The sequence below is a fragment of the Colius striatus genome, chromosome 18 (genome assembly GCF_028858725.1).
Source record: "Colius striatus isolate bColStr4 chromosome 18, bColStr4.1.hap1, whole genome shotgun sequence".
Lineage (NCBI taxonomy): Eukaryota > Metazoa > Chordata > Aves > Coliiformes > Coliidae > Colius > Colius striatus.
The window spans coordinates 3,791,537-3,807,331 of NC_084776.1; the positions used below are offsets into that span (position 1 = coordinate 3,791,537).

At 39.5% G+C, this 15,795-nt stretch overlaps 1 protein-coding gene across 14 annotated transcripts in view; it reads left to right on the top strand.

The window, feature by feature from the left end:
• The window catches only part of BPTF (bromodomain PHD finger transcription factor), a 53,534-nt gene that overhangs the window by 24,765 nt on the left and 12,974 nt on the right, over window positions 1–15,795 (top strand). For 7 of the 14 annotated variants that reach the window (XM_062010979.1, XM_062010983.1, XM_062010987.1 and 4 more), the window contains 17 exons: window positions 22–153; window positions 694–823; window positions 1,575–1,710; window positions 2,786–3,001; window positions 3,282–5,676; window positions 5,901–6,025; window positions 6,264–6,392; window positions 6,661–6,811; window positions 7,561–7,684; window positions 9,046–9,298; window positions 9,725–9,886; window positions 10,845–10,993; window positions 11,374–11,497; window positions 12,008–12,231; window positions 13,332–13,554; window positions 13,777–14,651; window positions 15,401–15,483. In XM_062010979.1, the coding sequence (XP_061866963.1) occupies window positions 22–153; window positions 694–823; window positions 1,575–1,710; window positions 2,786–3,001; window positions 3,282–5,676; window positions 5,901–6,025; window positions 6,264–6,392; window positions 6,661–6,811; window positions 7,561–7,684; window positions 9,046–9,298; window positions 9,725–9,886; window positions 10,845–10,993; window positions 11,374–11,497; window positions 12,008–12,231; window positions 13,332–13,554; window positions 13,777–14,651; window positions 15,401–15,483 (5,631 nt within the window). The remainder of the gene's footprint in view (window positions 1–21; window positions 154–693; window positions 824–1,574; window positions 1,711–2,785; window positions 3,002–3,281; window positions 5,677–5,900; window positions 6,026–6,263; window positions 6,393–6,660; window positions 6,812–7,560; window positions 7,685–9,045; window positions 9,299–9,724; window positions 9,887–10,844; window positions 10,994–11,373; window positions 11,498–12,007; window positions 12,232–13,331; window positions 13,555–13,776; window positions 14,652–15,400; window positions 15,484–15,795) is intronic. The other 7 variants (XM_062010989.1, XM_062010990.1, XM_062010991.1 and 4 more) reach the window with 6 other exon arrangements.

Sequence of the window (15,795 nt, forward strand, 5' to 3'; positions counted from 1 at the left end):
TTTATCTTTTCTCCAATTTAGGTCTAACTGGATTAAAGCTGTTCAGATGTGCAGCAAACCCAGAGAATTTGCACTAGCACTGGCTATATTGGAATGTGCAATCAAACCAGTTGTCATGCTGCCAATCTGGCGGGAGTCCTTGGGGCACACTAGGTAAAACAAAGAAAGATTAAAATATTTCTGAATATGAGACCTTTGGTTTAAAATTACCAATTCCTCTAAGCCTGTAAGAATTATGTTTAAATTTAGCCAGGTCATTCAGCACTTGAAGTGCTTTTTCTCAACCAGAAACACTGACAAGATTTTTATAGTGACACTACTCCTGCAAAGCAAGTTTGTTTTCTTTATCTGAGCCACAGTGTCAATGTGATAAAACTTTTGGAAACCAGAACAGCAAATTTCAACACACTAAGTTCAGTGGAACCTGTCTTTCATTTTTTGTTGCATCATAGAAGCAGAAATGAGATGTCTGATGTTAGACACAGTTGCAGGCAGCTGTGTTTGTCGTAATGGAATAGCCAAATAAAAGCACTGTCCCTATTGCAAGTAGTACATATGACCTGATGCTGAGCATTCCTCTTAGCTCCAGATACTTAAAATTATTCAAAGGGGTCATGCATGTTTTGTTTGACTTCTTATATTTGCACACAAGGCCCCATAGGTGCACGTGCTTCAATCTGTCTGTGTTACTAGGTTACGCAGAATGACAGCAATAGAAAGGGAAGAAAAGGAGAAAGTGAAAAAAAAGGAGAGAAAACAGGAAGAAGAAGAGACAATGCAGCAAGCTACATGGGTGAAATACACATTTCCTGTCAAACATCAGGTGAGATTTTCTTTTGTGGAGGGCAAGCAAAATACAGAAGTTGGTGATTTCTTACCCTTCTGTTTTCATTTTAAACTTAAAATTGTCATGTCGTTGCATTACTCCCTGCCATTGGAGTAGGAGCCATGCCCACGTATTCAAGCACATAATCTTGGTCTGAACTCAATTTGACATGTATTATGCTCTTAATGACCCTGCCTGAGTTGACAGATGTTTGCCTGCAATATACAGCCTTTGCTAGTGGAAGGGGTGTAGATGGTTATTGGAATCTTGTCTGTATGTGTGTCCCTGTCCAGTGTTCCCCTCTCGTGCACACTACACCTCCCAGAAGAAGCTGACTGAGCTACTTTTACTTTGGAAGAGTATGTAATGTGTTGGGAACTACTACAGGAACCTCTTCATAGTCTCCTACAGTAGATATTAAATACTTGTGGTTCTTAGCTCTAAATTTGTTGTAACAAACCTATAGGTTGTTTCAAAAGAACTGAGTAATCTTTCAGCTGTTAAGTAAAAGATTCTTGTTGTTACATGGAATAAATATGGTTTAGGTGTTACTATGGCATAATCAATTTTATCAGCAGCAAATGTATCTTTAATGTTAGATAATTATTTCACAAATAAATTGCTTGGAAGTCTGTAAGTTGAAGTTGGTTGGGTTTCTTTGAATCACCTTAGGTTTTTTATGAATGAATGCATTAATAGTACAGCAAATAACACCAGTAAAACTACTGTTTTTTTAAATATTTACCAGGTTTGGAAGCAAAAAGGAGAGGAATATAGAGTAACAGGATATGGTGGCTGGAGCTGGATTAGTAAAACACATGTCCACAGGTTTATGCCCAAATTGCCTGGAAATACTAATGCCAATTACAGACAGTTGCTACCAAGTAAGCATCTGCATTGTTTGCTCTTTTGGATTACTAACATCCTGCTTTTTATTGCTTATTCAGTTTATTGTATGTATATCATATTTCTCACGTAGACTTTGTTAAAAATAGTGTTTCAGAAAAGCTTTTGTGGGTGTCTGCTACCACTTCAGTTCTCATAGGCATTTTTAGCTACATTAAATGTAAATTAAAGGTAGATAAAAATGTATACAGATAGTCACAAGCAGAAAGTAAGATCTAGAATATTGATGTGTGTGTGTGTGTATATTTATATATACACACTTTTTTCCTCCTCTGTCCATGTTGGCAGAATGTGATGAAGCATTTTCATCTGGCAACAATAGTTATGTAAGGGGAAAGAAAAATATTTCTCTAGGAAGTTCAGAACACATCTTTCCACTAACTTGATCTAAGGATTTGTATTAAGAAAGAAATATGTTGCACAGTAGACTTGCAGAATGGATCCTAAACTGAGTTGTATTTATAGTAAAATTCATCTTGAGTTTCCTTTTAAAATTTAGAAGGTGTCAGCCCACCCTGTACTGCAGACTAAAGTTGTTTCTTTCGTCACATATTCATGTAGTACTTTCTCTGTTTTAACTGGGTCAGACACAAAATGGATGCTGCTGCTTTTAGAGCTGTCTACACAATTGTTAAATTAGCCTTATTTTACTTTCTGTATGGCAATTAATAGCCATTACAGTGTTAAGTAAAGAAACCATTTGAATACTAATGTCCATTTTAGTTTAATTGTAGAAACTAACATTATTAACAATAATTTCTTGAGTTTTCAGGAAGTGATATTGAGTTCCCTGAAGAATGTATTAGTTTGAGGATTTTATATGAATGACTCAACATGGTCTTGTAAAAAATAATGTAGATGAAACATTTTAATTCTTTTTCATATATTTTACTAAACTTAACCTGTGGTGTAACCACTGTGTGCTTAACTTCATTTCTGAGTGTCAGCAATGATGTGTGTGTGATTTGAGAGGAGATCTAGCATACATAAAAATCTAGCAGGGTGTTAAAAGTATTCTGAATAATTGAACCCTTTTCATTAATGTGTTCATAGCTAAGAGTGAAGATGAAAAATGCAACTTGGACAAACGAAAAGGTCCAATTAAGGTAAAAATAGAGAAAGATAGAACAAAGGAGTCTCATGATCTGCAAGCAAAGGAGAAAGATGTTTCAGAAACCCTGGAGAAAGTACAAGTGAAAGAAGAGAAGTCACTTGATGAAAAAGAAGTTGATACAATTTCTGAAAACTTAAATCATGCAAAAGACAAAGGTGATATACTTAAGTTATTCTAAAAGCAGCTACTTGTTACAACATTGCTTGTGTAAAGGCAGAGGACAAATAACTGTTGACATGAGATAAACAGATTTGCTCAAGACATTTAGAATGTCTCAGTTAAATGGTTGTTGCTTATCCTTTGGTGTAGTGTCTGGAATTTTTATTCCCTTTTTCTTAATCTGTTAATTTGCTAAAAGCTCCATTAGTACTTAACTAAAACGTAACATGTAAAAGTGTAGTTGGCCATTCATTGTTTGTTATTTCTTCTTCACAGTGGAGAAAGAAAACGATGGTGAAAATGATAAAGTCATCAAGGAAGAACCTATGGATGTAGATGTGAAAATTGAAGCCCCCATGAAAGACGAGGATGGTCATAGTAAACTGGATATAATCAATGTCAGTGAGGGATTTCATTTAAGGACTTGCTACAAAAGGAAAGTAAAATCATCAAAATTAGATGGACTACTTGAGAGGAGAATAAAACAGTTTACACTGGAAGAAAAACAGCGTCTGGAAAGAATGAAACTGGAGGCTAGTGCTAAAACTGCAGGTGTTAGATCTGTAAGCCCCCAGAAAAACACAGATGAGCTACAAGTGAGAAAAGTAAAAGAAGGAAGCCAGTTTGACATGTCTTCCCAGGATCAAGGCTATGTTTCAGATAAGACTCAAACTGAAGATGCAGAACAGGACTGCTTGCCTGTCACCAAAACTAGTGAGCTAGATGAACCCTCTTTGCCTGTGACAAACAGGCTGTCAAAACGAGAAGGTCAGCTACTGGATGAAGACTCACCTCAGTCCTCTGAAGGTGAAAGCTCCATTCAGAATGATAGTAAAGAAAACAACCCTGAACCTATGACTGCTGGTAAGTGTCAAGGACAAGAGGCTCTTGGAGAGTCTGAGAGTTCCCTTTTGGATGGCTTGAAACAAATACATACAGAAACAAGTGGAAACAAACGTGATGCTTCAGAAACAAGTGAAAAACCTTTGAAACCAAAACTGCCTATTACCAGGAGATCTCAGCGTGAACATGAAAACTTAGAGCCAGTGGTAACTGAGAGCAGCTGTAGAAAAGGTGCTCTGGTCATTCACGAAAAAACAGATTTGGAAGGGAATTCTGAACAGCAGAGCAAAGATCCAGAAAACAATTGTATGATCAAAAGCCACGTTGAACCAACATCCTCTCAAGAAAGTGAAATGGAGGAAGAAATTGTTCCAGGAAAGACTGAAAGTAAGTTTGAAAAGAAGATTTCGTTTCACCAAAAATCAATTGGGAAAGATCTAGAACCAGGTAAAATGGAGAGAGTTTCTGAAAGAAACCTTGAGAGTCAAACTCTGGAATACAGGGATGGGGCAGAGGTTGATGAGGATCTGCTGAGCTGTAAACCAGCTGAGGCTAATGGTCAAAAGAGAAGTCAGAAACTCAAAGTGGAGACAAGTGCCACAAACAAGTACCTTGATCAGACAAATCGAAATAGTGTTACTGACAAAAAGAACAATAAAGGTGAGGAAACTGAAACTGACTTAGAAAAATCAGCATTTCAAATGAATGGAAAAGACAGTGACATTAAAGCATTATCAAATGATGACTGCTTAGTTAAAGATACCTGTGAAACTAAGGGAGGGGGTGATATTGAACCAAAAGTTAACAATATTAATAAATCTGTTCCAGAGCATGAAATAAAACCATTGACTTTTAAGGAATCTTCAGTGAAACCGTTCATGAATGGTGACATCGTGGTAGAGGACCCAAAGGACAAAAGTAACGTGGACTCTAAGTCACATCTGCAGAGTTCACCTGGATTGGCATCTGGAGAAGGTCTTCATCCACCAGATGAAGTTCCCAAGTATACACAGAAGATTGAAGAGAAAGAGCTTTATCCTGAGAGATCTGCCTTTGCTGCCCAAGGGCACGCTGCCTGCAAAGAAAATAACCAGAACAGCGAAACGGAATCCATGGAAACTGAAGCAGTTGAGGATAAGAAAGTTGCCCCATCACCTGTAACCTCATGTGAGGAATCGAGCTTGAGTAGTGACTTTGCTGATCAGAACGGTGTCCAGGCTTGTAAAATGCAAAATATGAACGGAGAAAGTAAAGTAAAAACTGTTATTACTGAAGTGACTACCACAACATCAACTGTGTCTACAGAGTCCAAAACTGTGTTTAAAGTTGCAGAGACTGTAGCTTCTAATGATGAGAAATCAACAGTAGTGTCATCTACAGAAAATTGTGCCATATCCACTGTAACCACCACCACAACTGTCACGAAGCTTACCACCCCAGCTACAGACAACAATGTCGATGTAGTTTCCATACAAGAGCACAGTAAAACAGTGGTTACAACAACAGTCACTGATTCCCTGACCACCCCAGAAGGCACATTGGTGACATCCATGACTGTCAGCAAAGAGTATTCTACAAAAGACAAAGTGAAGTTAATGAAATTTACAAGACCCAAAAAAACTCGCTCTGGGACTGCCTTACCATCCTACCGAAAATTTGTTACCAAAAGCAGTAAGAAAAGCATATTTGTTTTACCCAATGATGACTTGAAAAAACTGGCCAGAAAAGGAGGGATCAGAGAAGTTCCTTATTTCAATTACAATGCAAAGCCTGCTTTGGATATCTGGCCATATCCATCCCCAAGGCCAACTTTTGGGATCACTTGGAGGTACATGCTTTATGTTTTTTAGGACAAGTTAAGGATATGATTAAATTAGTTAGATTTTAAAATACCAGTGATACAGATGTTTGTGCCCAAACATGCTTTTTTTTTTTCCTGTTTATTATTCAGTAATTTCCTGTGTTGTTCAATAAAGGTGGAATAAAATGCCCTTGTCCCACTGGTTTAGGTATTTTAGCTAGTTTTTGATTTATCTCATGCTCTGTCGTTAGGTACCGACTTCAAACCGTCAAATCCTTGGCTGGAGTGAGTCTTATGCTAAGGTTACTGTGGGCTTGTCTCAAATGGGATGATATGGCAGCCAAAGCTCCACCTGGAGGAGGAACTACACGTACAGGTACTAGTTCTTTACATTTCTGAGTTTCTTAATGCCAAAGCTCTTGCTGTTGGTTTTGAGCGTTATACTCATTCCAAGCGTTTCTGTAAAGGCTTGCTGTTAGCTACAGCAGCTGGAGTTTTTGTAGTCAACAGTTTGTGCTAGTTGCTCTTTCTTTACCTTGAGTATATTGGGTTGATGGGAGACTTAGCTTTTCTTTGTTTTCTGTTATTAACCTCCTGGGACTGACTTGTTGTAGAAACATCTGAAACTGAAATTACAACAACAGAAATAATCAAGCGAAGAGATGTTGGTCCGTACGGGATCCGGTCAGAGTACTGTATAAGAAAAATTATTTGTCCCATTGGTGTACCAGAGGCTCCAAAAGGTATGTTTGTTTGTACTTTCTTTTCCCCCCTTTCCTACAAAACAAAGAAAATTAAGGTAACTGGAGCTTTACATTAATTCCACCATCAAGGGAGCAAATGCAGCTTGACTTGAACCATGCACCTGTGTGGAGCAAATGATGCTTTTAACTAACTGATGTGGTTTATCTGAAGCTCAAGGCCTTCCTGTTCATAAAATGAAACTGAAAGAGACACTAAATCTTGGTTTATGATTGAACTTAACATGTGTGTTTTGACTGTTCTCTAAAGAAACTCCAACACCCCAGAGGAAGGGACTGCGTTCAAGTGCACTAAGGCCAAAAAGGCCAGAAACACCCAAGCAAACGGGCCCTGTTATAATTGAAAGTTGGGTAGCAGAGGAGGAATTGGAGCTATGGGAGATCAGGGCATTTGCTGAGAGGTAAGTGAACTCAAATGAGCTTTTAAAGAAAGCAGTTTGAATTTGTGTCTGTTAAATAAAAGTCCCCACTAGAGAGCACAAGCGTGGTGGCCACCATCAGCAAAACCAGATGTGTTGTGTTTGTAGTGTGTCATTTGATAATGATAGTCAAGCTTCAAGTTGTAAAGCTAAACTGCTGGTACCAAAGCTAATTTATGCAGATCTTAACATCAATTTTTCCATGCTTATGAGCTAATCACTGTTAGTATGCTAAAAGGCTTTTACAGTAATGCATGGAAAGGCTTTAGGCTGCTCAGTATATGTTTAACTATTTCTGTACTATAAAGAAAGCAAATGTATACAAGTAAAGGTAACTTCAGCCTGAGAATATTCAAGTCATAAAGTTAATATTTTCAGTATTGTATGCTTAGAGTTGGATCAACATTTCTGAGACTCTTGGAAAGGAATGTTTTAAGTTAATGGTATGGCATAGGTTGTTTGCAGTCTCAGGTATAATTATCAATCCCATTTTTTATTAATAGCTTCTTGTAAGGTGTTGCAGTAGTTTAGCTCCAGAATATTGATGGGATATTGCACACAACTTGAGTAGTTTATTTCAAAGTCATTTTAAAGCTATGACCAATTTTTCAGTAGTGTTCAGTCTTGACATTTGTTCTTGTAAGAGCAATTAAGCTGGATAAACCAAAATCCAGTTGGATGGTTGGATTTTATGTGGTGGTATAACTTACTTTTGGTTGTGTCTTTGGCAGGGTGGAGAAGGAAAAGGCACAGGCAGTTGAACAACAGGCTAAGGTTAGTGAACAGAAGAAGGCTGAGGAGTTCAAGGCCCAATTGGAGGCTCAACTAAAACACCAACGATTGGCTGCCCAGCAGGTGGGGGAACTCTGGGTAGTCCCACCTGTCAGCAACTATGCACTGGTAGTCCACATGCATTAGCATATGAGAAACTAAGTTTATGCCCATCTTACACCATTTTCCAAATAGTTTCCATCTCCTGTGCAAACTAAGCCATCATACAATGCTGCTTCCACTGTCTAGGTTGGTTATTTTGCAATGGGCTTAAGGCAAAGATTGGTTTGGGTTGCTTTTGGGGATTTTTTTCCTCACTCATTTTACAACACTTTAAAAAGATTTAGTTTGTTTCCATTTTAATAGAAGGCTGAGAAGCACCAGTCTCAAGGTCAGGTCTGCAGTGTTCTGTGATGCCATGGAAAACTGCCTTGGTGTATATCTGACTTGGGAATGCAACTACATTTGTTCCTCATGCTTCAATTAAATTGAATCTGTAGCTTCTATCCAATCTTAACTTGGCTGAATGAAGCCCCCTGATAATTTGATATAAATATATGCATATTTATAGGTGTATGTGTATACAAATGTATGCAATTAAAATTGGGAAACCTAATGCCATGTTGGTATTTCACAGAAATATGCTTTTTTCCAGCTTACTCCTTTTTCAACTTCCCTGAAGACAATACATTACTAGTGAATGCTCTGAGTTCTGGGCATTACCACAATGTAATGCTAAGGGAAGTTTAAATAAATAAATAGGGATAATTCCAGTAACATGGGGAAGAATCTTAGATTACTTGGAAGTTTAAAAGAGCTTACTGATAGTATCATTCCACTAAGTGGCTTTGTAAATGAAATGTACCTTCCTGACAGTTACAGCACAGAAGGTTGCTGGGTAGGGGAAGGGATTTTTGAACCTAATTTTTTAAGCAGGCTGCAAACTGGATTTACAGTTAAAAGACTAATTTTTCAAATTGCATTCTGAATGCTGAAGTAGAATGATACAGTCTCTTAATGTTTTTCCTGTAACTGTCAGGATCTCAGTGCAGGCAGCTCTAAACTTAATACATGCCAGTAATAACCTGTTAATGATGATGTGATGCAGGCTGGATGCACGTGGTCAAAGCCAGAGAGATGGATATTTTCAGAGTTTTTTTAACCTTTCACATTATTCTGAGACTAATTAGTAAGTTTTCTTTAAAGTAAAATGTGCAGTGAAATGAACATAAACTGAGGATTTTGAGGTTACTGTAAAGGAGAATTTCTGCACCTATAAGCAGAGCTGTAATTCTGCAGGTCAAGGAGTCTCATGCTACAGGGTGTGCAAGCAGCTCCTTGAACTGTCCTACCAGAGTCCTTTATTTTTCAAGAGAGAGCATTGGTTGTACAAAATGTGAACTTGCTAATTGTCCCTTTGTTCAACTTCTTTCTCCATTGCATAGAAACGCCTGGAGCAGCAGAAGCAGATCCCTGCAGCAGGCGTGGTCTCTGCAGCCACCACAGCCACCACCACTGCAACTACTGTCTCCACACCACAGAAGGTTGTGGTTGGCCCTTTAGCAGGCCCAGTCCCCACTGGAACCAAAGTAGTACTTGCTACAAAAGTGGGTTCTCCAGCTACAGTAACATTCCAACAGAACAAGAATTTCCATCAGACTTTTGCTACTTGGGTTAAACAAGGCCAATCTTCAACAGGTAAGCAGCCATTTGTCATGGAAGGAACACGTGTTGCAGTTCATCCTACATATATGGCACCTGCATCTTCTCCAGAATATATAGCAGTGTTACATTTCTTGTCATCTTTGCTCTTAGCTCTTTTGCTTAGTCAGCAGGACATTTCTTAGGTAATACCTGTCTATTTTTTTCTTTGTTCAACCTTGCTTAGGTAGTCTTATTTCTGACCAGTCTCATTTCTTGCTGACAGTTGTAATCATTGATAATGAAAGCATTCTCTGCTGTAACATACTGTTTCCAAAAAAGAATCTTAAGCAGAGAAAGTGTGACACATTCAAAAATGATTGTAAAAATAATCCTGTAGTTTTGCTGTCTCATACTTGAACATAGTCATTTCACTGACTAATTATTCTGCTCTAAAACTGACTGTTCTGTGTACCTCAATAGCCACTAGCACAGCTGCCACTTCAGCCACAACCATTGCCAGCACAGGGCAGACCTTCCAGATCTCAGGCAGCCCAGTAACGATGGCAGGGAAAGTGATAACTAAGCTGCCACTCCCTGCAAACAGCAAGATTGTTGCCGTCAATGTGCCATCAACTCAAGGAGGTAGGGGAAAGGGAACTGAATTCCAAATGTATTCCAGCTTGCTGGTTAATTCTCCATTGACACTTATTTTCCCAGTAAACTGCAATTTAAAGGGGGGAAAAAAAAGTATTACATGTAGATACACAAGTTTCTAGAGCTTGTTCCCCCCTGTACTGTATATTTGTGTCTGTTGGGGAAAAATGCAAGTTTTTTTTGCCTGTAAATTATTCTGCATTTCATAGTGCAAAATTAGAAGCTTTATTTTTAATGATGTGGAATGAAGCATGCTTTTTTTTTGTTAGCTAAATTATACATCAACAAAACAACTGTCTTCCCACAAACAAGCTGCTGCTCTTAGTTCTTAATACCTATGTCTGCTCTTCAGTGGGGAGCGAGACTTTGACTTCAAACTAAGACTAGCATTTTTGTCTTGCCTCAAGAAGAGGATTTAGTGTTTTGAGATTTATGAATTTATATGAAACAGAAATGTCCTCACTTTACTCAGCATCTGAGGAAATCACAAAGGCTGCTAGTTTTGCATTGAAATTTCTTAGGTGACAGGAAAGCATTACCCGTTACCTTCTGCCCCACAAGCCTGTAGGTGAAAGGTATTTCAACTGGTCTCCTACATTTTAAATCAGATTATAGCTTTTAATGGTTGTATACTACTAATTTGTGGCACCATGTCAATGCAAGGACTTACCTGCAGTTCTAATCAGACTGATCTTTGTGAAGATACGCTCTTTCCTTATTCTTCTCTGAAATGCCTATTTCTTAACTTAAAATGTAGTGGGACTATCAGCAAAGCTCAGTGCTGCTGCTTTTTACAAAGTGACAAAGGCTCTCTCAAGGAATGTTGAAAGATTCAAAGCTGTTCTAGAAACCTGGAGACTGATTGCTAAATGCCATCCTGGAGTTGCTTGTACTTCTTTTGCTGGCAGTCACATCATTAATCAATTCTCAATTTCTCTTTAATTAGGTGTTGTTCAAGTTCAGCAAAAGGTACTGGGTATCATTCCATCAACTACAGGTGCAAGTCAAACATTTACTTCATTCCAGCCAAGGACAGCAACTGTAACCATTAGGCCAAATACCACAGGGACATTAGGAACAACAAGCACTTCACAAGTAAGATATCTTCCTCATCATCTTTTAATGCCAGAAATGTGGGTGGATACATCTTAAGTTACTGGCAGATAGTACAAGTTCTGTCTAGTCACTTTTCAATGTTTTTGGTTTATCCCAGCAATAGTGTTCATGGATCCTTTATTCCAAGGAGCTACAACAACTCTCTCCAGTTGGAAAAATTAGTGGTTTAGAGCTTGGTGGACCTTAATGGTTCAAGCGTAGATGAAGAAATAACTGCATCTGCCTGTGTCCTAATATTTCCTGCTGTATGCAACAAAACCCACAACACTACAAACTCAAACAAAAAAAAAACCCTTGATGGCACATGCCAAGGGCTGTTCCCACAAGCTGACATGTGCTGTGTGTTGTGGTGTGTGTAGGTGGTGCCAGGGACACCGCTGCGCCCCGGCATGACCGTGATCCGGACCCCGCTTCAGCAGTCGGCGCTGGGAAAGACCATCATTCGAACACCTGTAGTGGTGCAACAAGGTATTCTTCCAGCCAGTAGGTTCACTTTAATATCTCAATTTCCAGTGTGACACCCATGGTTTGTTTCTTCGTAAATCCTTTCCGTACCATATGTCCTGATGTGACAATAACTCATTTTGGTGCTTCACATCTAACGAGTGCCTGTTCTCTGGCTTTTGAATGTGGTGCTTGCAGGCTTTGTCAGTGTTGTTCAGTATTGACACTGGGAAATCTAGGGCTTATTTTTAAGTCCATTGATTTGAAAGCAAACAAAAAAGTTGAGACAATTGTGCAGTGAGAAAGCTGCTTTTTTGGGTTTTTTGAAGACCATGTGAATGTTTGAAGTGTTCCATGAGTATGTAGATTAAATTAAAATAGAAGATGTTTTGCAGATGTTGTTCACTCAGCCACACAGACAAATGGTTTGTAAAGATTCCTGTGCAGACTTCAGTGTTTGCTTCACTTGTCTGAGTATACACCATTGCAAGTTGTGACTCGGAGGGCTGCTGTGCAGAAACGTGTTTCTTATCAGTTATTCTCTTACAGGTCAGACACAGCAAGTGGTGACTCAAATAATCAGGGGGCAACCTGTTTCAACAGCAGTTTCTAGTACCAGCACAGCTTCTACCAGTGCTGGGCAGAAGACAGTCACAAGTCCTGGAACACCACCACAGCAGATACAGCCACAGACCCCAGCACAGCCCCCACGCCCGCAGCAGGGACAAGTTAAACTTACAATGGCTCAGCTCACACAGCTAACACAAGGACAGGTACAATGTTTTACAGCTTTCTGGGCGTGGAAATGTGCTAATACTTATGATACATCTTATCAAGTCTTTGGATTTCAGCAGTGTAGTGTATCCACTCATAAATTCTGCCCTTCATGTAGGATAATTACAGACTGAAAGATGCTTAACCAGGTATGTCAGGCTTTACATGACACTTCTTACTGTGTTCCCCGGTAATGTCACAGGCATCAGGAAAGTTTAGCAGTATGGAAAAAAGTGTTTGCATTAATAGCAGTAAGGGACATAATAATTTTGTATGACCTGTTTTGTAGACCTTCAGAACATAATGTTCATTCCTTGTCTTCTGATTTTGTGTGAAGATTTAGTTCTCACTCATGTTATCCACAGTCTCAGAGGAAAAATTACAGAATCTGGAACTAGAGGAGGAGAAAGTTCTTACAGCTTCTGCTCAGATCATGAAGGTCTGTTGGCAAAAAATGAGTTTAGAACCAAGCATAGGAGAAAAATAAACTTCTGTGAGTTACTGTAATAACTCTTCTTCAAATTATAAGTGGTGTGTAAATCATTGTGATGTACAGGCTTATTGCTGCCAGGTAAGATTTTTATACATGAAACAAAACTCAGAGTTCATTTCCAAACCAAAAGACTGAGAAGGATTTTTGAAGGCACCTTGTTCTCTTCTGTGGTTTCACAACATGTGGAGTTATGCATCAAGGTTTTGGGACCGTACCTGACCTTCTCCGTCACTGAGTTGAGAATGATGTCAGAGCTGCCCCAGTGTCAGCTTAAGCAACAGAAATTCACAGTACATTGGACTGAGCAGTCAGTTCTGAAAGCTCTCGGTTTGGTGGGATCTGATACACAGTCAGGAAATTCAGTGGAGGGAACTTCTACACAAACTGTTGTGGTTCTTGAGAAAGTGATTAATAGTATGTCTAAAATTATCCATGCTCTATGTTGCTTGTAAATTTGAGGAACAAAGATGCTCTATTTTAGCTGCTTTCTATCTAGGCTTCTTGTCAGTATTTGGATGAAAATACATTTGACTCCAACCCAATAATCTTTTGATCTTCTGTCTAAGAATTATATCACTAATTCATCAATCTTAACTTCTTTTTTAGGGTGGCAGTCAAGGATTAACTGTGGTAATTCAGGGACAAGGTCAAACTACTGGCCAATTGCAATTAATCCCTCAGGGTGTGACTGTAATACCTGGGCCAGGACAACAGCTTATGCAAGCAGCTATGCCAAATGGTACAATTCAGAGATTTCTTTTCACCCCACTGCCAGCAGCTGCTACTACAGCTACCACAACCACAACAACAGTTTCTACTTCAACCTCGGGTAAGCATTGTTCCGTTCAGCAGGGAAATAAGGCTTTCACTTTGGGTCTGTGGGAGTTGTGCAGTTGGAGATGGTCTGTTATCACAGTAAATTTGTTGGAAGTTTTTTATTAGCTTAGAAGCCTCTTGAATTTCTGCACAGAGCTTTGCAGTAGATCTAAAAGGTTCAAATTAGTGAGGTTCATAGATGTGTCATTTGAGTACTTGTTTTTATCTTTCACAGCTCCAGGGGACCAGAAGCAAACTCTGCAGGCACAGCCAACATCAGGGCTGCCTCCAGCTCAGCCCCAGCCTCAGGGTCAGCAGCAGGCCCAGCCCCACGCACAGAGTCAGAGCGCTCAGGCTGTGCCACAGGCACCTCAGCCAGCACCTCAGCCTGAAACTCAGAGCCAGCCCGAATCTCAGACTCCAGCCTCTGCTGACTCTCCTGTCACACCCGAAGCACAACCGTCTAAATCTCCAGTTCAGTCTCCAGCACAGACCCAGGCTCAAGGGCAGTCTCCAGTGCAAGTCCAGAGTCAGCCGCAGACTGCAATCCTGCAACAAGGCCAGTCCCAAGTCCAGCCTCAGCCACCAGCTCAGGTGCAGACTACAACCCAACAACAGATTCAGATGCAGCCCCATGCTCCCATACAAATTCAAGCTCAGCTGCAGCAATCACAACCTCAGGTTCAGACTTCGGTCTCAACCCTTCCAACTACTCAAAGTTTAAATCAGGTTCCTGTGCAATCCCCAGCTCGTCCTCAGCTGCAACTTCAGCAGCCTCCAACAAAGGTTATTACAGTGCCTCAGCTTCAGCAACAAGTCCAAGTTCTCTCTCAGCTTCAGTCACATGTTGTGGCTCAGATACAAGCCCAACAAGGCAGTGTGCCCCAGCAGATCAAGCTGCAGTTACCTATTCAGATGCAACAAACTAGACCAGTGCAGGCTCACCAGATTCAGAATGTTGTAACAGTTCAAGCAGCTAGTGTTCAGGAGCAGCTGCAGAGAGTTCAGCAGCTCAGGGAGCAGCAACAGAAGAAAAAGCAGCAACAGATAGAAATTAAACGTGAGCACACCCTTCAGGCTTCTAATCAAAGTGACATTATCCAGAAACAGGTAAAGTTAACAGAAGGAAATTAAACCTTAATGAATGAAACACATCTCATTTTAAATGCCTGTTCTTGTTGCCAATGTTAATACATTTGATAGGCAGTTAATTTGGTTCTTTCAAAGTTAGTGCACGATTGCTTTTGGCAATTTAATTAAATACTCAAAGTTAATTCAGCACATCGAGTCAATTGTACCACGTTTGCAGTGTTCTATCATCTCAACTTACCACTAGCTGCTGGGACAATATCTCTTTCTTCTCAGTTCAGGAAAGACAGGTTATAGGTAGGAGAGCTGATGTTCTGAACACATGTACAGTACTGCCATTGCCTGCTCTAGGAAACTGAGGTTTCAAAGAGGTATCTGAAACGTAATGCTGTTGGATGGCTGCAGGGCTTCAAAAAACCACCCCAACCATGTATATATAAACTAAACTCTTACCGTTTTAAAAAGTAGAACAACCAGTCACTGAAGAAATACTGTCAATTTACTTCTAGTCCTTAGGTTTAAACTCAACATAAGCCAAAATGTCCTGTGGAGGGGAGTGAGGTGATGTTAATTTTCAATTTCATTTTCAAATCATTGCTTTAAACAAGAACTACTCCCCTGATAAAATCAGTTTTGTTTTGTCACTTGTTGAAATAAGTAACACTTCAACCTTTTCTTGAACTAAGGAAATGTCCTGGTTCTCCCAGTAATATTGTGAAATACTGGCTGAAGTGTTCATCTTTTATCTTGGGTTCTCTGTCATCCTACAGGTTGTTATGAAACAGAATGCTGTCATAGAACACTTGAAACAGAAGAAGACACTGACTCCAGCTGAGAGGGAAGAAAATCAGAGGTGAATGTGCATCATAGTACATCTTTGGATGTGAAAGTTTTATATAGTGGGATAAGAAAACACTTAAGGGAATTTTGCTATGTTTAAATTGGTTGAAGTAACACTCAAAAGTAACTTTCATAACGATGTTCTGAAGTTATGGCATCCTTTCTATGCACAGTTTTCTTTTGATTGTATGTTTTCCAAATTCAATATTGCATTGCATGTCTTTGGAACTGGCCACAGTTTTTAAATTCAAGATAAAAACCATCCTTGAAGAAGCACAGAATGGGAAATGAATTGTTCTGTGGCAAGAAAAGAAACCCTGGGTTT